Below are 26,498 nucleotides of genomic sequence, written 5' to 3'. Positions count from 1 at the left end.
CGGGCGCGGGAGAACCGAGGTGAACCCGCGGTCTGCGCCTGCCCGCCCGGCCCGGCGCTCCCGCCTCCCCCGCGCTCACGCCGCCCGCCCCCCTCTCTCCCTCTCCCTCTCTCTCCCTCCCTCCGCAGGGAGCCGCAGGGCCAGCAGCGCTGCCGCGGCCGGGCCAGCCACCTCCGCGTCCATGAGGAGCCGCCGCCGGCCGCCGCCAGCCCAGACCGCCGCCGCCGGGCCCAGCTCCCCCCGCCCCGCCGCTTCCGCCGCCGCCCCGCAGCCCCGCCGGAGGTGAGCCCCGCCGCCGGGCCGGCTCTGACAGCCGCCGCGGGGGAGAGAGAGGCCGCCACAGCGCCCGCCGCCTTCCCGGGGAGGGGGAGATGGGGATGGGGGGCGGGCTGGGGGCCCCGGAGCCCGCGGGTGAGGGCGGCCGGAGGGTCGCGGCGGAGCCTTCGTGCCCTCAGGGTCGCTGCCCGCCCGGTGAGTCACGGCCGGGGCCGGGCTGGGGCTGGGAACACCCTCGCCTCGCCCCCTCGGGCAGCGCTGCCTGTGCCACCCTGTTCTCTCTGCCCGCAGGACCGTCCCGCGCCCTCCGCTGTGGTGAAGAGGAGCATGGCCCTGACTCTGGAGCAGGCCCAGAGGGTGGGCTATACCTGCCTCAAAGCACTCCTCAGGTTCGCCTTTATGGTCGCCAATAACCTGGTTGCTATTCCGTCCTACGTCTTGTATTTAATCGTGCTGCAGCCTCTCCGAATATTGGACAGTAAAAGCTTCTGGTATATCGAAGGAGTGTTGTTTAAATGGCTTTTAGCTATGGTGGCTTCCTGGGGCTGGTGGGCAGGATACACAGGTAAGAATGTCTTATTAATTTAAAACATACCAATATGCTAAAGTACTGTTTTTATAAGGGAATGCATAGGGGAATATCTGAATGTAGTAGATGTGCAGGATGTTGTTCTTTCAGGTGTCTTACACAGATGTGTTTCTGGGTTGAGATGCTGTGTACTGAAACATTTTTTAAATCATAGCTAGAAATTTTATATGGCTTAACTGTTTTGCAGTCAGTATTTTGTCCTAGTAAAATGGGAAATACCACTTCTCGTTAGTGTCTTGATAACGTTGTTTTAGTGTTACATGAAAAAGATACATCTCTTCAAAAGAGAGGTGATTCGTACTGTGCGTGTAGCTGGTAGAACTAAACTTTTCTTATATTAAGTGAGTGCATCTCTAAATCATCTCCCCTTAGAAGTATCAGGAGACAAGGCTAAGAAGTTGGACACAAAGCTCTTGTCAGAAGAGTAGGTCTTCTATTCCTTGCACCAGCGACTGTCTTTTCTGCCCTTTCAGAACGGAGGGAAACAGAGGGAACCTTTCTCATTCAAGTAGCGATACGGAATATTTCTCAACTGTATGACTCTTCATTTACTGTTAGCAGAGCTAATTACAGTATCTGTAGGGTTTTTCCCTCTGCATGCTTGCTTTGTGGTTATTACTGAACTTGTTTTTGCTCGTTTAGTATTCATAGGCTCATCAAGGTGATGGACTGAACTGAATTATTAAGGAAGGCTCTGGTCTTGTCCTCGAATGCACTGATTTTCATCCTGGCTACTGCACTTTGTGCAAAAAAACAGCCATCAGTTCTTTGTATGTGCTTTGGAAAGGGAAGAAATTAATCTACTGAGTGCGAACTATGAGCGGCCCTTCTAAAATTCTTTCCTTCTCTTCTGCCCAGGCTGCATCTGCAGGTCTTGTGTAAACAAGAAAAACAAGGAATGGCAGCACACAGCTCTGGAGTCTGGTCAGACTCCTGATTAGTCAGAAAGTCAGTGTTGACCCAGACGGAGTCTTGTTAGGCAACGAGAGCTGACGCCTCTGTGCCACTGTGGCTTTTGGTACCCTGTCGTGTGCCTTTCCGAGATGCACAAAGTTTCTATGGATACTCTAGGTGAGCTTCCCGTTCTTCCTAAGGAGATGGTGGCAGCAGCAGCAGCAAGCTAGACTCTGATCTGTCGGGCGAGAACTGTCGCAACGTTGCACTGCTTCAAAACTGCCTTGCCTGGTACAGCTCAAGCTTATCCAGATATGCTGTTTAAAAACCTTTTTATATGTTTGCTCATTAAAAGAAGTCCACATGGTGTTTGCAGTGGCAGGTACACTTGTAAAAGTCTGCTTTATGTCGTAAAGCACAAAGGCCTTCCAGAAGGAAGGATTGACTTTCGAGGTGTCTTGTGTATTATTAATTGGAAATGGGAAAGTTTATGGACATGATGATGATGATGTTAAAGTCATACAGCTCATGACCCCGAGGATTCACTGTGTGTACTGAACGTGCTGGTTAAAATTCATTGTTCCATGACAATTTTTGAAAGCCATTTCCTCAGGGTAATTTTACTGCTGACTGCAGAACTGTGTGGTTTCTTTTGCCTATTGCTTGGAAGGTGGTCTTAGCATGATCTGCATATCCTAGAATCTTCCTGAAGCATCTGTTGGTTGGTGTTGCTGATGTATCTTGACAACTTGAAATCATTTGTTTTACAGTCTCGAAATGTCTTAGTATATTTGTTTCAAGTATTTACAGACTGCTGTGCAGAAGTGTTTCATGGGGTGGTGTACGGGTAAGGAGGCCCTTTTTGCTTTTCACTATGAAGCATGGCTTTTGGGGAGGATTTTGAGCAAATGCTTGTATGAAAGTTTAGTTTAAGTGCATTTTATTTGACATGAGGGTGTTAACGTGTTTTATATTGAAAGCTGTGAATTAGCAAGAGCAGCTTATTTCTTTGTCCTTTCTTTAACCTCATCAGTGCTCACTGCTGCTTGCAGAACAAACCTGGAAAGCGTATCATTCTGGCTTCAACATATGCAGACAGGGTAATCTGTGTGTCTTTTTTCAGATTATTAGATTTATAAAAAACTGCCACTAGGTCCCCTGTTTTTCATACAGTATGACATAACTAACTCAAAACTGAAATGTTGCTTTATTGGAGTTGGTGTCCAAGACTTGCAGTGGTGTGTCTGAAAGAGACGTTGCTCCGGAATTCTTCTGTTTTAAATTCCAAAAAACTAAGTCAAAGGTAGGCTTCAGTGTGTTCTAGCTTTGCAAAAGTAAAGGCAAGACAGTAGGTATGCATGGGTTCATTGAAAATATTAAAGTTTTTTCTTTTGAGTGGCAGGGTAGTTGGGGATGGGATTTGTGTTGCTTTTTTGGTCTTTAAGAGGGTACCCGGATAAATAAGTTTACTTGTCTTTTAATTGGAAGGAGTGGTCTGCTTCATTGTGTTGTAAGTATGTTTTAGTTCTTTAGTTAGTTTATTTTTCCCTTTGCAAGCTTGGGTCATCTCTTGGGTAAGAAGCTACATAAATCATTTGTAATGAGGGACTTAAACTCAGCCTTGCAGAATAGATTCAGGGCAGACTTTTTTTGCTCCTGTAATTTGTGTGTAATGTGTAGGAGAAAGCTTGACTCCAAATGAAGAGAATATGGTGAGTGCTAGCTTATCCTTCTGGGCTTTGCTGCTGTTGCATAATTGTTGGTATATTTTATTGAATATAGCTGGAAGAACTGAGGAAGAACTCCTGAACTACGTCTGCCCTTCTCTTCCTCACCACTGTCTGAACCTGGGGTGTTTTGTTAGGATCGTAGAGGGTTTATTGCAGAAATTACCTGATCTGTGTCTATATCAGTAGCTCTAATGTGTGCTTTTTGATAAATTTGAGTGTTTCTGTTTGCAGATGCACTTGCTATTATGTAAAGAGATAGCATATGACTGGACAAGCAAAATAAAGGACTGGGAAGAGCAATTGTAAAGGTCACTGTCCTCTCCCTAATCTTTTTCTTCTTAAGATGCAAGTATGAGAGAGAACTTGTGCATAATTGGTTTACTTTGATTTTTAAAGGGCAGAGTATGATAAATGTCTCAGTTGTTCTCTTGAGCTCCATAGGGTTTCTGACGAAAATGAAAACTGATTATCTTTTTATGAAGAGTGTACAGGCAGTCTAGCACTGTTATTTTATTTTTATATTATTTCAGAAGGGCCTTCTTATAACTCTTCTAAATCTCCTTTTTTTAAGGCTTTTTAAAATAAATTCATTGCTCTTGTAGGAGCTGTTCAGCCAGGGCACTTGGAATCTGCATATTAGTGTGATTTGAAAGGCACCTTTGAATAATACTTCTGAATATTTTCCTGCGTTTGTTGGAAGATGCAGTCTAAAAAAAGCAAACTCAAGAGTGCTTGATCCTTTGTTGGCAAGTACCTTTTTCCCCTGTACTATAATTTGTCATTTAATATATGAGTACACCAGATAGCACTAAATAGTGCAGTAGATGGGAGGGAGGTGGAGCATGTCTGTGGTGGTGAATTTCTGATGACCTTTTGCTCACCTACAAAACTAGTTTCAGAGCAGTCTTACAGATTTCATCTCCTTTGGTCAGATATTGCAGACTAAGTGTAATACCCATGTACCTAATAAAATCACCAAAAATAGGACTGCTGTAGAGAAGCTTCCTTAATTAAAAACACATAGACAAACTGTTCTGTTGCCTCTCCTGCTGTCTGAATGGAGGAGTCAGTGGGAGCCTGTGATGGTGGTGTTGCAGTATTGCAATTAGGAGTCTCTAGGCCAGCAGAGTAATCAGCTGGCAGTGCAGTCCTGACACTCAGGGTGCTGATATTGTGCTCCACTGTGCTCCAGGCAGCTCATTCCCACCGTGAGGAGCAGTGCTTGTGTCCAGCTCTGCCGGGGCTGGCGGAGGGTGAGTGTCCTTTGGCTGCAGCAGCCATCAGCTCCTCTGTCAGCACCAGGGGAGAGAGGCTGTGGGCTCTGCAGGCTCGTGTGCACCTGGGGAGGGGACTTCTTCAGAACTCTGCCTGGAGTATTTCATACTCCAGCAGCAAAGAGGACACCTTGACAAAACCTTGTGTTTCAACACAGGATGTGTCAGTAGTATTGGATAGATCAGTGGGCTGTGGGCAGGTGGAAGAGAGTAATACATTTATTGCCACACACTAAAAGCTCCTAGTGCTGTGACTGTGCTTGCTGGTATAATGATGCAGTGCTTAATTAAAAGTGAACCAATCCTGTGGCGTTACTGTTCTGTGTCAGCCAGGATGGTGACTAATTTTAAAGAGTGTCTGTAAGAATTGTCAGGTTTTGTCGAGTGAGGAGAATTTCTCTTTCCTTATCTGTTCAGCCAAGTGAAGAAAAGCTGAGACTGAGATTTTTGATTTTTAATTGTCCTCATCTCCTCTCCTCCCAAGTGATTTAGCTTTTATTGGCTGATTTATACATGTGATTAGGATGTGACCACTCTGTAATTTTTTCAGCAGTCTTACCTTTTTTTTCTCCTAATGCAAAATCTTTCCGTTTTATCAGTCAACAGCCTTAATTCCTCTTGTCTTCTAAGAATGCAAATATTTTTGTCTTCCAGACAAGCCTTCCTGTAAAAGATACAGGTGGAGTTGCTGTGACAACACTTCCTTGGTGCAGACAACATTTGCTGTCTGTGCTGCTTCTCGTGACAGGTTGGCCCCTCTCCTCCGGCAGGAAGTGCAGCAGAAGCTGAAGGACAGCAGATGAGATAGAGTAAATTTTTTTGTCCCATATAAGGCAGGCAGTGTTATTTCAGGAGACCTATCTATGCCTCTAACCCTGCCATTGGTTCTACTCTCCTCAGTTCCTACAGTGTGATTTTTCACTGGCAGCGTTTTGCTTTTGGGGCTGGTCACTACTCTGGGGACTGGGCAGGGAGAGGCACAACTTCTGTTTTTGAGGCCAGACAGTGTGTGAAATGGAGAAGGAAAATTGTTCTTGTTAACGTTTTCTTAGAATGTGCCAAAATACCTCATGTGACTCAGTGGATTTGGGTAGCAACATACTGCACATAAACTCCTGGTTTGTGCGGTGGGTGTGCATTGAGTTTCTAGGCAATCTCTGACTTAAGTGAAGCTTTCCCTGATGTGTAGGTTATGCTGAGATCAAGCAGGAATCTTTGGATTTGTTTGGCTGCTTGTGAGAGGAAGTTTGTGTTTACCTTTCGAGCTGTTGATAAGAAAAGGTCAGAGTTGAATGAGTTGGGGACCTTGGGGCTGTTTCCACCGTGGCCTCGAGCAAAGGCCCATTGCAGCTTTACATAACAGGAGGGAAGGTGTGCAGTGAACTTGGTGTCAACTTCTTTGTGCATGTCATCTGTCTGTAAAGAGTGCTGTACAAAGACCCTTGTCCTTTTCTAGTGGCATGAGGAAATTCCCCATATCTCCTTTTGGGGGCGTGGGTTATAGTTATAATACTTCTTTGTAGTTCATCTAATGCCAGCAAATGTAATCTAATGTGTCAAAAGCAGTAAAGCTTATAATTCATTTTTCTATTGTATCATTTCACTGTAAAGGATCATTCCAAAAGATTAGATAATGAAATATTCGCTGAGTGATTTTTTTTTTTTTTTCAGAAGGCTGCTGCCTCCTGGCACAAAGCTTAGAGTAAAAGCACACACTATTGTTTTTGTTGTTTGTTGCTATTTAAGTACTTTTTTATTTTCATTTGTTTTTCTTCTTTTTTATTTTTTTTTCTGTTTTAGAGCAGGTTAGTCTCTGTTCCACCTACTCTGTATAATACAAGAACTATTGCAAGCCTACCAAAGCATAGTAAAGATGAAATTATTGATGAGTACATATGCAGAAAGGTGTGATTCTATAATTTTAAGTCCAGCAATGGCTGTGGAATGCTTCTAAATTAGCTAATATGCTCACAGCCAAAGGAAAAACTAAGTTTTAGGAATTCTGGGTTCTGTTCCTCCTTATGGCTGAGTTTGCTATTTTTAGCATGTGTTTTTATCCTCCCTGGTTCATCTGGGCCTTTGTTTTTAGCATATCTATTCACATTAGTCTTCTTACTTCTCCCTTCATTACTGAAGGGATATGACTAAGAATACCTGAGAGATGTGTGTCTGTCCTCTTTACCTTTTCCTGTTCTTTTCCTTGATGGTAGGCTTTTAGAAACCATGTGAAATAATTACAGGAAAGCTTTGGCCAGCTCTGATTTGGACAAGCAAAATCTTAGGGAGTTAAATACTTCGTCCAGAAATTCTTGCAGTGAAATTTTTTTTTTGCAGTTGAACAGTGTCATCATGTGTAGTGGAACGTGTCAGAGATTAAGCCTTTATGTTAAAGATGAAATTTCTCACGCTCATTTAATGTAACTGTTCTAAAGCCTGGAAGTTTTAGAGATTTTTTTAAAAAACTGGAGAAAAAAATTTGAATGTTTACTGTGGAGAAGAAAACTTATTTTCTCTGAAGTTATTTTTGGGAAATTACTTTTTTAGAATGAGGCTCAATCAGATTAACAGAATACATCACTTTCCCTTTTTCTGTCGTGTGTGAGAGGGACAGAAAAGTTTTGCCAAAGGTTAGTTTGGCAAGTGCTGAAAAATGGAAGAGTTGTGCAACCTTAATTAGACAGGGTGGTTAGTAAATCCTTTCTGGAATATAATCTTAGTGGTGTAACGCCCCAGTGTGAACTGAGCCAAAGTACAGCTCCAAGATACGTAATCTGCTCGTGTTTGTTGCAGTGGGATGTAAACTCTGATGCTGAGGATGCCATGTCAAGTGCATGATTGCATGGGCACGGAATTGCCCTGCTCTTGCAGCCAGCACAGCTCAGGTAATAGTGCAGCCACTTTGTGTGCACTTACTGAAATAATTAAAGCTAACATGTTTGCATTCCCAAAAGTGTTCCATGACACTGAGGGATTCTGTGTGTGAGGCTGTTTGGTGTTTTTCCTCTCCCCCTACAAAGCATTTCAAACAGGGAATGCCACAGAAGAAAGCCAGTCCCAGCCTTGCAGACTCATCCTACCACTGCTTCAGTTTTATTGGGCAAATATTTAATTATTTCAGGTGATCTGGATCACGGCCAGCTCTGGCGCATGTAAAACTACCCATCCACCCCTTTTTTTGCTGGGTAGGGTAGAAGACACAGTCCCTAACCCAGTTCCTTTTGTGGGTGTGGTGAGAGAAGGTAGGTACAAACCGCAAAGAGAAAGAGGAAGGAAATATATCTTCTGGTGCCAGTACCAGCTGTAGTGTATTTTTTTGACTACTTCTTTTGGCCTCAATTCAAAAGAGCAGTCCTATGCAGGATAGGGCTTTGGTATGTGAATGTTACTGAAGTAGATTTCTTCATCTTCTCTTACTATTTTCTTAACTGGTTGATGTTGTTTAGACTGGAAAAGTGCCTTCTGCCAAATTCTTTTAGAGAAGAAAACTAAGCTTAAGGTGAGAACAAAAGACTAGGATAAACTGAAAACTAGCTCATAAAGAAATGAGGAGACCAGTGGTTCTGGTGCAAGCTTGGCAATGGGGTTTCTCTGAAGTTTTGTATGTGTACTATTTGAATTTGTCAGCTACAGAGACAATTGTAGAAACCTTCAGAAGTACTTAAGCTGCGTGAATAGCTAACACAATGCAGAAGTTGTTTGGTGTTGAACAATATAAAGAAATAAACATTTAAGTAAAGTAGCAGTTTAGGAAATAGATGTGTATTATGGTGGAGAGCTTAGGGAAAGTTTTGTCCCAATGAACAACTGTACCTTCTGTTGCCAAATATGTAAAGAACAGAATGGAGAATAATATTCAAAAATACCAGTACTTCACCTTCACAGTTCAGTAGTTTTATCTCAGTTGTTCTAAAGCTATTGAAGAATTAAGACTTCTCTAAGAGGGTCATCAGCCTCATTCATGCAGACTGAAATCAAACCAGAACCATTTTACTCACAGCTGAACTCAAAGTAGAACAAAATTGGACAACTCAGTGATTCTGTTTCCTGGGCAGAATAAAAAACATTCAATCTCCTTGACTCTCTGAAAAGGAGAAGGGAATTTTTAGTGTCCCCATTAAAAGGTAGAACATTGCAAGTCTATGAGATTTAATAAGACAGCAGTACCTGGAGGTTATGTTTAATTTTTTTTCTAAATACTTCCATTATACCTTTTCACAAATGCTTTACCAGATAATGCTTATGGTGTTACTTCTTTTGATTCATACAACATAACCATAAAACTTCTTGTTTAAATGTTACACTTCTAAAGGATAAGGGAATTGTTCCTTTTTAAGGAGTTTAATAGTTCATAGCTTAAAGACTTACCTTGGTTTTGTAATTTAAGTAAAGGAGGAGAGGAAAGATTAATAGCTTTATTACTGCTTCTCACTTATGTGGAACTAAAAATAGAGATGGTGTTCTAAGACCAAGGGGCAGAGCTGCTGCTGTTTGAGAGGACATGGGTTCAGGAAAGTTGACTCTTCAGGACAGTGGCATGAGTGCTTGTGGATTTGGGGTTTTTTTTTGGTGGTAAGAGATATAACTTTGTCTGACTTCTCTTAACATTTAGTTTAATTCGTTTTCTTGCATCCCGTAGCTACAAGCACGTGGAGTTTCTGTGAAAGCCCATAGTGTCTGTGTTTGCTTGCCGGAACTGGGAGAGAAAAACCTCTGTCAATATTAAGAACAGACATATAATTTAAGCATCAGTTATGTTTGAGGGTGGTGTTTAAGGTGGGCCATCGAACACCATTTTAATGTAATTTTATGACTTGGGCATTTATTACCCATGTAGATAAATGCGTCCATGTTTAAGTGGAGTTTCTTGATGAGATTAAGCTACTTGTTTAACAGCTATTCTTTCTCTCACCTCTCCCACACTTTTGATTTGCTTCCTTGGAAATCTGTCTGTGATTGACCAGATGGTTTGGATTTCAGGCATAATTGTGTTCTCATGAGTTTGTGAAATTTGACAGCTGAGGAGGAGAGAGACCCGAGTTTGTGCCTCAGCTGAGAGCAGTGCCAGCACACTCAGCCATTGTATGTCTTGTTTGACATGTGCTGCTTGTTCAAACAATGCATCAATGATTCAGGGTTTGCCACTGTGTCAGCATATCTTGTCCATCCTGTTGGGGAGAAGGAGGTTAGACAGTGGATTTTTGGGAAATCAGCATCTGTTACTTCTGCTTCTGGAGCAACACACTCACCTGGCAGTGGCAGATGGTGCTGGAAGCAGCATCCTCTCCTGTGGGGTTTAGTACACCTTGCTTATCATAGTCTTTTAGATCCAAAAGGCATATGCAGAAAAGTCTTTATATTAGAAAAAAGGCTAACTAGTAAAATAACTTATTATATTGACTTAATGTATAATTAATACCTTCTGGTCTATATTAAACAGAAGTTCGTGTTGCCTTCTGAAAAGATGACTGGAAGGACATCAACCTATCTGAAACTCCATCCTGATTTTGTCTAGGATATTGTTAATTTTCCTCCTAAAACCACATCAAACTCTCAGTAAAGAGTAGTGATGGTCAGTACTGTGGGCAGCTCAGAGTCAAAGATAAAACTAGTTGTGAATCTGACCCAGGGACATGTACAAACGTGAAGGTCAAGGTATATTTGAGTATATTTGAGAAAACCTGGGAGAGAGCAATGGTGTGTGTGTGTGTGTTGTAAACATGAGAGTCTGTCAAGAAGGGTTTTGCACCACTCTTGAAGGCATCATATTAGAAGTCTGGCCTCTTGAGTTTTGTACCTGAACCTGTCCTATTTTGATATGCATAAATATATATAGATGGCCTGGCAAATGTCCAACCCTGATAGCTGCCAGTTTGCTTTCCAAATGCATTATTCTTTCTTACCCGTTTTTATTTCCTGTGGTTTTCTCTGGCATGAAATTCAGTTGTTGCTCCTGTCAACAGCATTACTTGGAAATAAATAGAACCATAGCTTGTGTATACATTAATAGAGAATGAAGGACCTCTGAGGTTCAGTTTACATTTGTAAAAATGTTTCCAGATGCAGGCATGGTCTATATAAATGCCTGTTAAACCTTTTGCCTAGAGTGAATGACATGAAATTGAACAGATGAATATTTTTTGTAGATGTAACTCTTCCATTTGTATTATCAAACCTAATACTTTGGTCTTCCAGTGTAGTAACAGAGGAGGGGAATGGGACAACAGCCAGGTCTTTGCCCAGGTAATTCTGTTCTCATGGTCAACACGTCTCGAAACGCTCAAGATCATTTGATGCCTGTGTTGGGCTTCTGGAGTTCGATGAGATTTCTGCAGGCTGAAGGAGCACTTCTGTTCCTCCTCTCTTTCGTAGGGAGAAAACACTGAAACATATTCCTTTTTCCCTTTATTGCTTACATTCTGTGATTTGTTTTAACATCCTATGAACTTTAAAACCTGAAATGCAGAGCTGAGTTCATGTAACCATGAGTGGTGTCACTGCATCAGTGTAGGAAGGCAAAGGGTTATTTTGGGTGATTGCTGTGGGAAGGAATCCTAGCAAGTGGCCTTCTGCCTTCTTCTCCAGTCCCATTACCACCCTTTCCTGATACTTTGCAAGAACTGTGTGGTAAATCTGTCTGTCTGGTCACTCACTGGATTTGATCTGAGCTTCTTTGAGCAAAGTATGGAGGGTTTGGTTGGATAGGTAAAATTTGATGTTTGAATGGTATTGACAAAAGCCCTTCCTTTGTGGGAGTGCTAGACTTCTGTAGCCTAATCGGTTTTTTTCCTTGTTTTATTTTTGTTTGAAGAAAAAGTCATTTGTTAAGACTTTTGGCAAGAGTTTCAGGAGTAAAGTAAGCCAAGGCACTGGTAGCCACAGATCATAACAAAGTTGTATTGAAAGTGTTTACAGTGCCCATTGCTACCCACAGACTAATGAGTATTCAAATTAATCATTTAATTGTAAAGTAGAAGTTTGAGAGTCATCATATCTTCTTTCATTTGTGGCATCCTTCTATATTTGAAATGGAGAAGCCCATTTCCACAGTCTCTTTCACAACTCATTTGTTCAACCCCTTTATGGGTGCTCTCCAGAGAAACTGCTCTGCACTGAAGTAGTTTTTAATTGAAGTACTCTGAAGTCTGTTATTTTTCTTTTTTTGTTCCCCAGCATTTTTCTGCTGTCATTTTCACCATTTGTTCCAAATCTATAGAAACTTTTTTTTATTTGGGCTATGGAATTGTTTTTTTAATGTGAGGAGTGAAAAGAGAAGGAGAAAGAGAATCCTCGATTACTGTCATTGCAGCAACATATTTCACAATTTGAGCCTGGATATTTCATTGAAAGATGCATTCAGTACTGGGCTGTGCACTGAGGATGAAGGATAGGTATTGTAATCATCCACTCAGAATGTTTGAATAAATTTGTTTCTAGAGAGTCACCATTTTATGTTAGTAAGAAGTACTACTGAAATTTCAAGTAGTGTCTGTTGGCCACAAATCCAAGGTACTACTTGCAGTTGTCAGCAGATGTAAGAAGATTATTTGTTTGTAATTGTAACAGATGCTAGAGATCTAAACTTTTTGTAAAATTGGGAACAGTAAATTTTCTGCTGCTGCTTTGAGGTACATCAGCTAGAATCATATAATAAGAGAGGCTGACTGGTTTTTTCCTGCTAATTACTTAATTTGTGATAGCCTGACTATGCCATTTAAAGGTATTACTTCTGATGTTATGATGAGCTTCTGCTTACTGTCAACCTGAAACTGGCCACACACTTAATTCTCAGAAGTCGCTGAACTGGTATAGGATAACCTGGGGCAAATGTAATAAGAGGTTTTGTTCTATTGAATCATTTGTTGTGTCATACCAACAAAAGTAATACTTAAGTTCCCAGCTAGATCTGGTGTCATAGACATTTCAGCATGCTTTTCAAACTTACTGTGGCCTCTTCTTTTACTAATAGAATTTGCATAAACAGAAACATTAAACTAAATATAGGAATTTGCTATTATATTTATTTGCATCATAAGCTTCTAATTGGTTTATGACTAAATTATTTCATCGTAATTGTGGTAACTGAACATCATTTCCCCTTTATAAAATCCATTATATGGAAAAAATTTAGCCTGGTATCTAACAAGTCCAAGGGACAGTGTTTTCACAGTTCTTGTTCATGTTATAACTTCCTTGTTGTAAAGACTATTATTTTTAGCATGGATGAGAAGTTTTTTAAAGTCCTTGAAACATAACGGTGGAAACATTTAAAGCTTCTCTTAAAGGGTTTATCCTTCTTTCTTGCATCTATATCCAGTTATTTTTTGGATTCTTTGCAGGTCTTTCGTTTTCAAGTGTCCCCCTCCACACTGCAGCTTGAGAATGTCCAGTGCCTGGGTGTGTTCTGTGGTATATGGCCTCACTATCCCACTGGATGTGGAGGATGGCACAGAGGTGTGTGGGTGGAGAAGAGAGTAATGCTGCAGCTGTTGATTAGTAGCCAGTTTTATGGCTGGAGGATATTGATTTTCAGATTATGCTACATCTGCATTCTCAGTGTTCTTGTGATCATTCAGGCGCTCAGGAGCTGTTCTGTCTGTCCAGACCTGACTAAGTTGAAAAGATTTAAATGGTCAATGTCCCTCAAGTGGAGACAAGCGCCTCAGTTCTGAGGTCACTGTAAGGAGACAACAAATAAAGGCACAGCAGGGCCTTCCGCCTTTCCCATGTAGGCTATTTAACTAAGGTCATCTAAAAGTAAAGGGTTTTCCAAAATACATCTGGCACTGCTTTTGTGTGGTGATTATTAGTGCTGGACAATGGGCTGGGCTGAAAAACATCAGCTGTATGACAAGACATCATCATGTCTTCTTGTGGTAACTTAGGCAAGAACTGAAGAATATGAAGAGGAAACTGCAAGGTGTCAGTTTGGTTTAGGTAAACAGAAGGTAGTGATCAGAGCCGGGATATAGGAGTGGTCTTACCACAGTTAGAACCTTGACTTCCAGTAATAGTTGTTTTCTTTACCTGGACCTTCAGCTAGTGATTAGTCATGCAGTTTGCTTCCCTAAGGAGGAAAAGCAGATTAAGATCTGGTTTTGTTTGTTTGTATTTAATCAATATTGCTTATTTAAAGGATAGATGAAATACCGTGTTTTTCTGAGCCCAGTTGAACACTGAGAAAATGGTTTCCTTGCTTAGTAGTGTAATTAGGGTTTTTTCAACATAGCTTTTATTTTGAAAAGCACAGTCTTAGTCCTTAACTGTTGTCACTCTGGCAGCTTTTCTTAATGTGCACCCTCTTGCTGCAACCCTTGCCTGCACCTGGTCCCAGTGGTGCCATTCAGAGCTAAGCAGCTCAATGCTTGGGGGCTGATCAGGCCTTTTCACCCTGCTATTAATTAGGGTTTGTATGTAGGGAGAGATGAGTGCAAATTCTCACTTGGAGTTTCAGGCAAGTTCCATGTCTTTTATAAAGAAAAACCAATGTTTGCTCAGTCTGATTGCAGTTTTCTGGTTCCCATATTTCATAAACCTCAAGGCACTTCAGAGATTTTCATGGCACTTCAGAGTTTCCGAAAACCCTTGATGAGTTACCTCTCTAACTATTATGTAAAAAAAGTGCGCTAGAATAGCTGTGTTTTATCAGTTGCCTATGAGAAATTGCTTTCTCTCTTCCTGCAACAGACAGTTTTCTGTATTCTGCATGCCTTTTACCTCAAAGAGCCTCTTGTGTAGTGCTCTGAAAAGTTTGTGGTCCCAAATAATTTAGTAACTTAAAACTTTTAGTGAAAAATGTGAATGAGACTTGCAATAAGTGTCTTTTCGTTGCTGGCCACCCTCTCCAGTCCCTCATGCAGTACATGATAACTAAATTTGGCTGAGTTCTGCTGCTGTCCCCAGAAAGACTTGGTATAGCATGGCCTTGGGATATTTGTTGGAAAATTGCTGCATATGTCATGTCATTTCTACAGCTGTGTTCTTTGGGAAAAACATCTGAAAAGCTTCAAGATGCCCTGGTTTCCTTGTTGTTATATTGGAAGCTTGCAATCTCCAAATCTTAAAAGGAGAGGAAGTGGCCATGTCTTCCTGGGCAGGTTCATTGCTATCTGCCACCAGTTAATTTGTTCTTTAAAGCCCTACTTTTAACTGGGCTGACTGGAGGATCTGGGTGAAGTGAGGGCAGAATTTTCTGTATGGCTGGAACTGTGGCTTTTGAAATACCTCAACTCTTTTTTTTTTTTTTTTTTTTTTTTTTTTTTCTCTAAAGAGTAAACCAGCAATTTTTGCAGAATTTTGTAGTGGTAGAGCTTGCTCCCTCTTAAGTAACAATGAAAACTTTGTGCAGTCTTTTACTAGGATTTGATTTTGAGCACTTCATCAGTTTCCAGCAAATATACTTTAAATTTCTGTAATAAATTCCTTCAAGTCTCCCATATTGCTCCCAGAAGCAGCCAGGACTTGAATCTCTCCACTTCAAAAGCAGAAAAATCTATTGTGGATTGCATACACCTATTTATCTATCTATGATAATAGATGATTCTTTATTTCTTTATAGCCATCAGACTTTGTTCATGTTTCATTTTCTTCTTTAAACAGCATTACAGATTTTCCCAATTATTTATTTAAAGCCTTGCTTTTGCCTTGCTGGTGCATTTTTTCCCAGTGAGTCTTTGTCCAGTTTACCTATTATTTATATTATTCTGGACTACACAGTGCAGACCCTATTTCTGTCATACAAAGAAGAAAACAGAGTCCTGCAGCGTGCACCTCTGCAGAAGGAGCTGAACAGTTGAATGGGAGCTGTGGGAGTGCCGTGTTCCTGTACGGTGACTCGTTGATTATTAGTTTTGGCCAGCTTGTTCTAGGCTGACCATTTTACATCAGGATTCTCAGAGTGAACAGCTGGGGCTGCAAAGCAGGTTTCAGCCTTTCCCCCCCTTTGAAAGAGAGAGTCCTGTCTCTGGAGGAAACAGGCCTACAATTTCACAAATCATTTGTTCTGCGTAGACTGTTATCTTAATGGGATTTTTCACCCATTTGGTTTGGATATACTGGTTTTTGGTATTGACGTCACAATCTGAAATGTATCCCTTTACTTCTGGGCTGAAAACCTCTCTTTTCTGGGCATTGTCTCCCCTGGAACCTGACAGGGTTTTATCTGACTGCTTTAGTCCTGTATCTATTAGCTTTTTAAGGCTGGATGATGTGTTAGCTGTACTTTTGCAGCCACCTTAACAGTTGAGGCAAGTGAAGTACCTTATGAATGAGTCTTTTTGGCATCACAGGGAGTTTTACATCTGGAAGGACAAGCAGCAGGATCAAATTAGTAATGCATACCATTGCTAGTGACTCAAAAGGAAACTGTAGTAATGGTATTGCAGTTTTTGGTACTGCCTCCGGGTAATTTCTGCTGTCTAGTCAGTTGATTCTGCAAAGACAGCTCAGGTTATTGCTAGGATGCAGTGCTTTAACTGTGACAAAGGGTGTGCTTTCAGACTGCTTTCTGAGGGGGAAAATATTTTCTTGGGTTTACTTTCCCCAAACAATTCCAAAGCCCACTAAAAATTAAGCAGCTGTCACCCTGTCTCTGCCTAAATAGTGATTCTGTAGTCTCTGTGACACGGCTACAAAAATTTCGTACCCAGGATGTTTAACTTTCTCTTGTACATAAACTTACAAAAAAAGAGTGGGGAGGTTGCAGGTTTTTAGCATGTTCAGAACATGTTCTTTGCAAGAACAAAACTCTACACCTGCTGTGCTTTAGAGACCACAACATGCCTAACAAGTTTGTTTCAAAAAGAAATTCACAGCAATTTTGAAGGTAACCTGGGACACTTGTACTGGTTATGCTTTTCTTGTTGGGCCAACCAGACTTGCCCAGCAGGTCTTCCAGCGTAGCAAACCACAATTCTGTAAGGATTCATCCTGGTTCAACTGGTGCTTGCTGCCCCATCATGCCATCTTCTGATAGCCCTGATTGTGCTGGCTTGCCTCTTCTAGTTTGTTTTTTTCTTCACCAGCACAGATTGTCCCATGATGTTGGAGTGACTCTCCTCTGCTTCTCAAGTATAAGAGCAACTTAGGTAACTATTTTAGATAAATATCTTGAATAAAGATAATAAGGGAAATAATTGGGGCCTTCCCACTTTACATGATGAGGTTTTTTGTTTACTTGTTATTACTCTTTAGGTTTTGTGTTCGAGTAGGTGTCACTAGCTGTATCTGAGTGTTAAGTAGTAATTTGAATATCTTGGTGTTCAAGTAACTTAAAGGAGCTCAGTTTCAATCTCGCTGCTTACAAGTGTTATGTTTGTCATGCAGACAAAACAGTCTCAATAGAGAAATTCACTTTTTCATAATATAGCTAGAGATAAAAATATCTAAATTAAGATCTCCAGATGAAGACATCAGGACTTCCTACGAGTGAACACAATGGCTTATTCTGACTAAATGCATTGTTGCCTCAGGCTTCTGGGGTTGGTCCCACTTTTTTGCCTGAGTTTGATGATCCCAGATGAGTCATACTCTGCTTCTTTCATACTAAGATTTGAACTATCTTTCAGATTTATGTCTTTGCTTCAGTTCTGCAGCAGTAAGACAGAAAAATGTTGTCAGATTTTATTTGCAGCGTGTGCTTCGTGATTGTAAAAGCTGTTCCTTCTCATGCTGCAGGATGAAGTTGTAGGTTTTGTTGTAGCTGTACATATCTACTAAGAGAGAGTTTTGTTAACACTGTGTTGTTCCTTCTGGTGTCAGGCTGAGTTGTTCAGCTTGGAAAGGACTTCTGAGGATCATATAGCTGAACCCCTGGCTCAAGGCAAGGTCATTTAGAACAGGTTGCACAGGTTCATGTCCTGTCAGGGTTTGAACCGTTCCAAGGATGGACATTTCACAACCTCATTGTGCAACCTGGAAACATACAATAGTAAAATGTTTTGGTGGTTTGGTTGCTGTGTTGATTTTTTTTTTTTTTTTTTTTTTTTTTTTTTTTTTTTTTTTTTTGGCCTTGTGTTGAAGTGGGATATCCTTTATTTTTTTTATTTGTCCCTATTACCTCTCAACCTGTCACTGGACACTGCAGGGAGTCTGGCTAAGTCATCTTTACACCTCTTTCTGTGCCCCCATCAGGAACTGACACATGGGTACAGTTTTCCCTCTGAAGCCTTTTTTCTTCAGGCTGAATAGTCCCAGCTCCCTCAGCCTGTCCCTGCTATGAAAGATACTCTGGTCCCTTCATCATCTCAGTGGCTCTTTGTTGTGGTTTAACCCAGGCCCCACACCGCTGCCGGGTCGCTCCTCTGCCAGCAGGATCCAGCAGAGAATTGAAAGTAAAAGTAAGAAAACCCATGAGTTGAAGCAAAGGCAGTTCAATAGGGAAAGCAAAAGCTGTGCACACAAGCAAAGCATAACAAGGAAGTCTTTCTCTGCTTCCCCATGGCAGGCAGATGTTCAGCCATCCCTGGGAAAGCACGGCTTCATCACCCCCGTATTTGCCTGGGAAGACAAACACCATCACTCCAAACATCCTGCTTCTTCCCTCTTCCCCCTATTTTATATACTGAGCATGAAGTCATATGGCATTTTCTGACTTGATTCCAGGAAGGAACAAGTTCTCCAGTTCATGCAGCAGATGGGTATTTTTTATAAGATAACAGTAGTTTTTAAAGGGAAAATAAAAGCACCATAGCACTTTTATTCCTGCCTGTTAGTGTTTGCTGAATTAGACCTGTTTGTCAGCTCCTCTTGCTGTTCCTTCTTGCTTAGTGATGGGGCAGATGAGTATGGATAAAGTACTGGAGCAAACTGCTGGCATCAAGTTAGTAAAAATACAGAGCCTCAGCCAACTGTTATTTGCTTGAAAGGGTGATAAGGGTAACAATATATAATGGGAAGCTTTGTATTTGTAGCATATTTTCCTCACCCAGCAACGCTGGTATGGTTTTTTTTTCCAGAGAAAACCAGCACTCTTCCCTCCTCTCTTGCTCCTCTATAGTACTTCACCTTTTGCAGACAAGCATGCTGGAAATGTTGCAGTGATGGTGTGTTCCAGAATTGCTGCTTTCAAAGTAACTTCTAGAAAAGCCAGGCTGTTTTTCATAAAGCAGCCTTACAGATAACAGTTTTCTTTGAGATTAGGATATGTTTTGCATCGTAACCTTAGTTAAATTACTGTAGTTTCAATGTACAGTACACTGAAAAGGACTTCTGAGATACCGGCTTAGGGTAGTCCAACATCAAATCTGCTTCTTGGTAAAAGTAGACATCAGTATTACGGGTGAAACCCTGAAAATTTGAATTTTGAACTTTAAAACAATGGAAAAGTATTACGTGGATTCAGTATTTAAAGTCATGTACTTAATTGGTGAGAATCCTTTTTCACTTGTAAACATTATTCCTGTGGACAAAAAGACTGAAATACAGGACCCTGTGTCTTGTCTGAGAACAGGTCTAGTTAAGCAGGTGCTGATCTCTGTGATGAGAGTCTGTGATGTTTCTTTCCATCATTGCCACTGACCTTGGACTTAAATCACAAAGCACAAAGTGGTAAAAAGAAGAAAAAAAGTGTGTCTTGGTTGTCTCTTGAAATTTTCAAATCCGTACTCTCTCTTTAAGGAGGAATAAGATATCTCTGGACCAAAATACCATGGGAGATTTTTTCATATGATTGGTCTTGTGGTCAGTGATTGTCAAATGAGGTTTTTTTCCATTGTGCAGTCTTAGCAAGCTGCAACTCTTGTCTTTGCACTGTGTAACAACTTAGATGAGATCCTTCTATTCAGGATCTCTTTGATGTTTGTTTTGTGGAAATACAATTCTTTGCTTCTGTCACTTACAGCGTTACAACTTTTTTGGTCATCCCCATTGTTTAGAGGCTTTTGACCAGGAAAAGGCAAAAATTCTTGTTTAGCTTACATCCTTTTTTTGGGTTATGGTAATCTTAAAGACAGTCCTGTAAATTGAGTCTTTATTTCATGTCGGAAATAGACGTTTTTGAACATAGGTTGACTTATTTCTTTCCACACTGTGACTGGGCATGGCCAAAATGGTACAGGATGTCAGCTTTGCCCATAAACTGAAGTGGTGGCAGTTAATCTGAAGTGTATTTACTCTTGGCTCAGGTTCACCTGCCTTTTTAGGGCCTTGGTGACAGTGTGTATACTTCTAACTAGTATGCGTACTTTAAAACTTGTCAGGATAATTTTCAACTTTTAGGCCTGATCATTTGATTGCAGTATCCCCTAGTAACCTTTACTTGTGCTGATTTTTTTTTTATTTTGAAATACTCTTTAATGGTGAGATAAACTTGCCAGACTATCTCATTGTTTTGCTTCTCCTTCTAGACTTCAAACAATTTTTTTTTCTCCTGGTCATTATAACATCTGCAGCATGTAAGGTATTAGAGCATTAGGATATCAGTTCATGAATGCATTGATGTTCTTTTGAGTAGTTAATGTATTTTATCTGTCACTGGGGAGGAATGTGCTGTTCAGCTCACTCCTTCTGCGGGTGCTCTGACTCATGAGCGTGAGGTACTTCAAAAGGATTTCAGCACTCCATCTCCTTCTTCAGTCTTGCAGTTGCTTTTCTAAGAATAGAAGCAGCAAAACAGACAGTGGAGTTCCTTCTCAGCTGCTACAGTTCATTACCACTGTAGTCAGGAAAGCTGACATCTGTGGCAATCTTCACATCCCTCAGTTCCCATTTGCCTGTGTGGCTACAAACACTGTGACTTGTCCTATTCTTTGAGAGCAGGAAAACCACCATCTACAGCTGGGCTTCCCATTTGGATGATCAAAACTATGAGCTGTGGGACTTGGGTGGCTCTACATTTCAAGCAGAGTTGTGGGAGCAGCATAAAATAACTGAAACCTCCAGAAAATGTGGAGGGTGTGTCCAGTGCAAGAAATACACTTGTATTCTTGTGTTCTTGTAATACTTAAGATATATTTGAACTCTTCCTTAAATATCTGCTGTGATCATAGCTGACAGTATGTGTATGCTGACAGTATCTGTTAATTTTAAAAGTTTCCTCATCATATGAACTGCTTGCCTAATAAATCTGTGAAATGCTGAAGCTCTTAAAATGGTATCACTGAAGTCAGTGGAAGAAGTTTGCTTCCTTGAGGGTGATCTAAGGTTTTGCTTTTGTTTTACTGATTCTCATTCACAAATGGGTAAAAGGAGCCCTCTCTTCAGCCACAAGCATCATCTCTTGTCCCAGCAAATTATAGAACTCAAGCGAGCTCTACCCATGAGGTCTTGAACATTGCACTCCAGGAAAATTAAGTCAGTATTCAAAAGCAGTCATTGCTGGAGCCTACTTCCAAAAGGAACTGCTGAGTTTTAGGAAGAACATGGTTCTTGGGTTGATTAGGAAGGTGATGGGGCCAGGGCATCTCTGTTGTAATTGTCTCCTGTTTTTAACACTTCTCTTGGTTAATTGAAGTAAGAAGGTGGGTTGACATAGAGGATAAATACTGTGACTACTAAAGTGCTCTTGTCTATAGAGCAGATCTGACTTTAAACTGCAGTAGGAGGGAATGGAAGCTAAGGAGAACTGAGAGCAGAAAGAAATTTGCGTTGTTTTGTACAAGGAATCGTAGAGGTGTGCAAGATAGTTGGTGGCAAAAAACCAAAGATAGTGACTGGGACATCTTAAAATTAGCATTGGCTTATTAACATATATTGTAGGAATAACCTCCCTTTATTTGCAGCCTTCCCTTCCCCAGCTGCTGCTCCTACTCTGAATTTTCTATTTCAAGTGTTTTTCTTCATGGAAATAAAGGGAAAAATTGTCAGTGCAGTCAGTTTATCATCATCAAATTCTGAATCAAGTTATCTGTAAAGGATGCTCTTTTTGTTAGCAAAATCTGCTTTGAAATTACATGTTTATAATCTAAAAAAATGGATATTGTGATAGCCTTGAAATCAACAATGCTTCTGTTAGGAAGAGTACATTCTTTAATAGAAGAAGGACAGTATGTTAAGTGAAGCCATGTTTAATGAGATATGACATTGTATGTATTTCTTTTGCTCCTTTTCTGTGCTGTGTTTTTATTCATCATCTGTACCTCTTGTGTATAATTAAAAATAAGATATGAAGTCTTCCTTGGAAGTAGGAATTTTGGAAGGAATGGGTGGGATAGGAAGAGCTATTTTTCTCTTTCCCATAGTACATGTCTGATTTTATGTAGGTAGTTTAAATACCTTCTGACCCTAAAATAAATGCTTAGTAAATGTAAAAGACTAGCTATACAATAATTAGCTTAGTCCATTGTTTGTTCTCCTTTTTTCTCACTGTAGACAAACAATTCCCAGAGATAAATACCTTAACCTTTTTGTGAAGGGTAAAAGAACATCTAAGTAGTATTTAACCTCTTGCATCACTTCTGGGATTTTGTAAGGCCAGCTATCGAAGAATCCCATCTGTAAGGAGAGACAAATGAGTTGAACAACTGTACATGGTTGTACTCCAGTTGAAACCCGCTTTGACGAGTCATTTGTGAATAACAGTAAAGCAGGATTGCAACTTGCCAGACATAAATGCTTGAGTAAGAGGGGAAATGTTTAAAACATAGAAACCTGGTTGTCAGGCATTAGTCACTGCTGAATACCTATCAATAACATTCTTTCTGCTAGATAGCAGGGTGGCTTTTGAGGAAGGCTGTTTCTCAGTAATGCTGTTTGTTTGTTGCTGGAGGTTTCCAAGTGATCGACTAAAAGTGGTTCTGTTAATTTCTAAGACTTTCCAGTCTGCAGCTTCTTGGAGCAAGTTTTCATGAAGTCTTGTGACATGGATGCAAGTGATCAGAAGGGAAAATAAACTAAGGATGGGTCTGAAAAGGCAGGGTCCTGTACCTGGGGAGAAATAACCTGTGCACCAGCAGCACAGTCTGGGAGCTGACCTGCTGGAAAGCATCTCTGCCAAGAATGACTTGGAGGTCCTAGTGGACAACAAGCTGTCCTTGAGCCAGCAGTGCCCTTGTGCCAAGAAAGCAGGCAGTGTCCTGGGGTGCATTAGGAAGAGCACTGCCAGCAGGTTGAGGGTGCTGGTCCTGCCCTGCAGCTCTGCTCTACTGAGGTCACATCTGGGGTGCCGTGTACAGTTCTGGGCTCTTCAGTACAAGAGAGACATGGAGCCACTGGAGCTGGTCCACTGGAGGTCTGCAAAGATAATGCAGGGACTGGAGCATCTCTCTTGGGAGGAAAGGATGAGAGAGGTGGCTGAGAGGGGACCTCATCAATCTGCTTAGGTTTCTGAAGGGAGATGTCGGAGGATGGACCAGCCTCTGCTCAGTGGTGCCAGGCAGTAGGACAAGGACAATGTGCAGAAACTGATGCACAGGATTTTCCACTTGAATATGAGGAAGAATTCCTTACAGCACAGTGGCTAAGCACTGGAACAGGTTGCCCAGAGAGGTTGTGGAGTCTCCCTTGCTGGAAATATTCAAGAACTGTCCGGACACAATCCTGTGCTATGGGATGACCCTGCTTGACCAGGGAGGTTGGCCTGCACCAGCCACTGTGGTGCCTTCCAACCTTACCCATTCTGTGGTTTTCTGGAAAGTTCTGGAGTGGAAGTTCTTAACCTCTCCCAATTTCTAGAGAAAGTTGTGAATATTGTCTGGACTCAAGTCTAAATAGCAAATAAAGTGGATATCCAAACCAGTTACATGTTTACATATACTGTAACTTTTAGATGATTTGTGTTTCAATAGTTGTGGCTAGAATGCTCAAGGTCAATTCCCTGACCTTGCCATAAAATGTCAGTCTTTTAAAACTCAGTGCCTTTTGAAATAATAAACTAGGACTTACGTCGTTATGAGGCCAAGGAGATCTATGCCAATTCTTATGGCACACACTGTAGTGAAACTGAAACTACTGACTGCTGTAACAAAGAAGATATGCTGAAAATTTCAGAGCATTTTTTAAGTTTTAAAATACAATATGCAAAATGAAATTGTTGATTTTGATTTCTGGCAGTTGCGCAGATCAGTAGACTGCCATTCTTCCAGGTGTATCCAAAACTATAAAATAAATCCGAATTTTCAGTTAGGTTAGGGGTCCTTTGCTCAGCCTAGTGACATACTGTAATGGAAGTGCTTGAGTATTTATTCATAGCATCACTTGCATGCAGACAGTTACATTAAGGACATGACTATAAAGTAGTCTGAGAACTCTCAATAGCTAGTAATAGTTCTGTAAAAATATGAAAAAAAATTATTACTTTTGTTTTCTTCTTTAAGCTCTATAAGGATTAAATTAGATTATAAGGATCTCGTAAAAGACTCGGTTGGCAGCTCATCAGATGAAATGTTTTCTTGATGTTCTACATCTTGGACTTCTTTTTATGAGAGAAGGATAAATATTTCTGTCTTGGGGCTCATGTAATTGCAAGTAAACTTGCTTTCATCCTTTTCTGGTAAAGTCTTTTGCTCACAACCTGACGTCACAAGTGAGATCTCTCTTATGGCAAAGTCACTTCTGTCTTGCCACACTGAAATGATTTCCTGCTCTTTCCTCCCTTTATGTTATTTTACTATGTTAAATTGCATTTGCAGAAACCTAACTGTTGCCAGGCTTTAGACTCAGAACTATCTTTAAAACATATGCTCTGGCAGTAGAAAGAAGCTGTGGAGGAAAGTTTGCTGCATCTCAGGCCCCCGAGTGACAAATATTTGTCTTAGAGCTGTTTTTTGTCGTCTTCTTGTGGAGCAAAGCAGTGTTGTTGGTTCTGCTGCCATGCAGCTGAGGTTTTGATTTCAGTATTTCCAGCTGCAGTGGAGCAATGTAATAGTGCAAGTGTTTCTTAAAGCAAAAGGTTCTCCTTTGTGTGGGGAGAAAATTGAAGGTAAGCATTTATTCCTCCCACTGAATTGAAAGTTCACTCTGTGAACTTAAAATTCTAGAGACATGAGGGTTTGTTTTTTTCTTCTTTAAAAAACTGTAGTAATGGCAATGGTTTTTCTGCACACTTTCGTGGTTTGCTGTTCTTTTTTCAGTCCAGAAATGCTCTGTGAAGGACTTGCACAAAGTGATTCTTTTCTCCCTGACAATCAGGTCAATCAATTGGCCGTAAAGCGTTATTAAGCACAAGAGACAGCGTGATTACCTGAGGAGGGATGACAGGGGGGAGGAAGCTGGAGGAAGGCCAGCTGATACACTGGGATTTAATAACCCACTACCTGTCAGCTGAATTGCAGAACTTGAGCTGTTAGCCTGGCTGGTTGATAGGTAAAATCAGTATAGTAAATCAGTTGAAGAATTAAATCAAACTTCATTCTTCTTCACCTTGCATTTGGAATGGGATCACAGAGCCCAACTTTTCCTTATTTCTCAGCTGAAACCTGTTATTGCATGGTGAGCTGCTTGTTTGTTTTATACCCTCTTGTATTTAACAACAGTAGGTAAAATGGGTAACAAGAGAAGGTTTTTTTCTCCCTGTACTTCTTTGGCTGGGCCTATCTGAAAGTTTCAAAATCAGACATTAGTCTTCACCTAGTATGTTAAAAGTGTACTTTTTTATAGTAATTTAAGCTTCATTAGTTCTTCTCTTGAGTTGTTTTCAATTTTATGTTGCTTCTCATGGTTTGTGTTTTTCAGTCACAGCCTTTATTTTAATCCATTGTAAAGTTAGATCTCTGAATAATTTTTGAAGAGCTTCATTTTAAACTGTTCTACAGTTTAAATTATTAGTATTAAATTGCTATGTTCCAGGGAAATATGTGTAGTAAAGGAATGCATTTATTTTCTCTGAGTGATCTACAAATAAAACAGTTTTATTTGGAAACAATTAGCTACTTGTGACAAATGTGATTTTGTAGATACTGGGTGTATTTAGTACTTAGTTTCTATTACTTTCAGAAAGCCACAGTTCAGTAGGACCATTGTATATTGGCTGCCTAATAGAAACACTGAAGCAATGATTTCAAAGTTAGTATGTGATTGATTCAGTTCCCTTTAAAACAATTCTCATTTCATCTCAGTTTCTTGCTCTGTGGGATACTGCCATAGTGAGATGTGTGAAATACCTGATAAGGAAGGTGTGCAGCCAACTATGACTGCCATGGCCAAGCATTTTACAACTTTCATGGAGTTAGAGAGAACATTGCAGGGAATTTGCACATAGTGAGCAGGGATAAAGGGGATCTTCCAAGTCTATGGTGAGAAAAATCAGAAAAGATCTGGGCTTAGCTTTCCCAGGGAAAGGAAAGGAGATTGAACATTATGGAATGAGTAGTCCTCTTCACTGTCACATCTCTAGTCTGGTTTTATCTACTTGTGACCAAATACTGCATTCTGGTTTTTTTATTTTGTATTCAAGTCTCAATTCAGTACTAATTTTGGAGCTGTTAGAAAGTAACAAAGTGCCTATTTTCAAAAGTATGATGCGGTTCGATTTCTTCAGGGACAGGGAAGCTGTGCAAGGATTATTGCTGCTTGTCTTCAATGCGTAGCCACCTGCCTTTGCATCAGTTAAACCATCTATTAAAAGACAGATAGTAAAGTATTTGGCCTGTGCTGAAAGTTTTTCACTGCTTGAAGAACTTCAAACAGTACAAGAGTCAGTAGTGCTGGCGAAATATTTCCTTTGTTGTCAGAACTGGAAAGGAAAGCAGTAGGAATCACTTGAGGTATGGAACAAACAAAGAAGTTATATCTTACATGCACAGGCAATGCATCTTATTTTTCTTCTGGAACTTCTTAGAGGCCCTCCGCCTGTCCATCCTTTCC

At 40.7% G+C, this 26,498-nt stretch overlaps 1 protein-coding gene across 1 annotated transcript in view; it reads left to right on the top strand.

Annotated features, from left to right (window-relative positions):
* The first annotated feature begins 265 nt into the window (after positions 1-265).
* The window catches only part of LPGAT1 (lysophosphatidylglycerol acyltransferase 1), a 58,808-nt gene continuing 32,575 nt past the window's right edge, over positions 266-26,498 (top strand). The window contains exons 1-2 of the mRNA XM_083857685.1: positions 266-282; positions 568-841. Coding sequence (XP_083713811.1) covers positions 604-841 — 238 coding nt within the window. The 5' untranslated portion in view covers positions 266-282; positions 568-603. The remainder of the gene's footprint in view (positions 283-567; positions 842-26,498) is intronic.

This window comes from Zosterops lateralis (assembly GCF_965231275.1).
Source record: "Zosterops lateralis genome assembly, chromosome: 3".
NCBI lineage: Eukaryota > Metazoa > Chordata > Aves > Passeriformes > Zosteropidae > Zosterops > Zosterops lateralis.
Note: the sequence above shows the minus strand (reverse complement) of the source record. Positions and strands in the feature narration are given on the sequence as shown.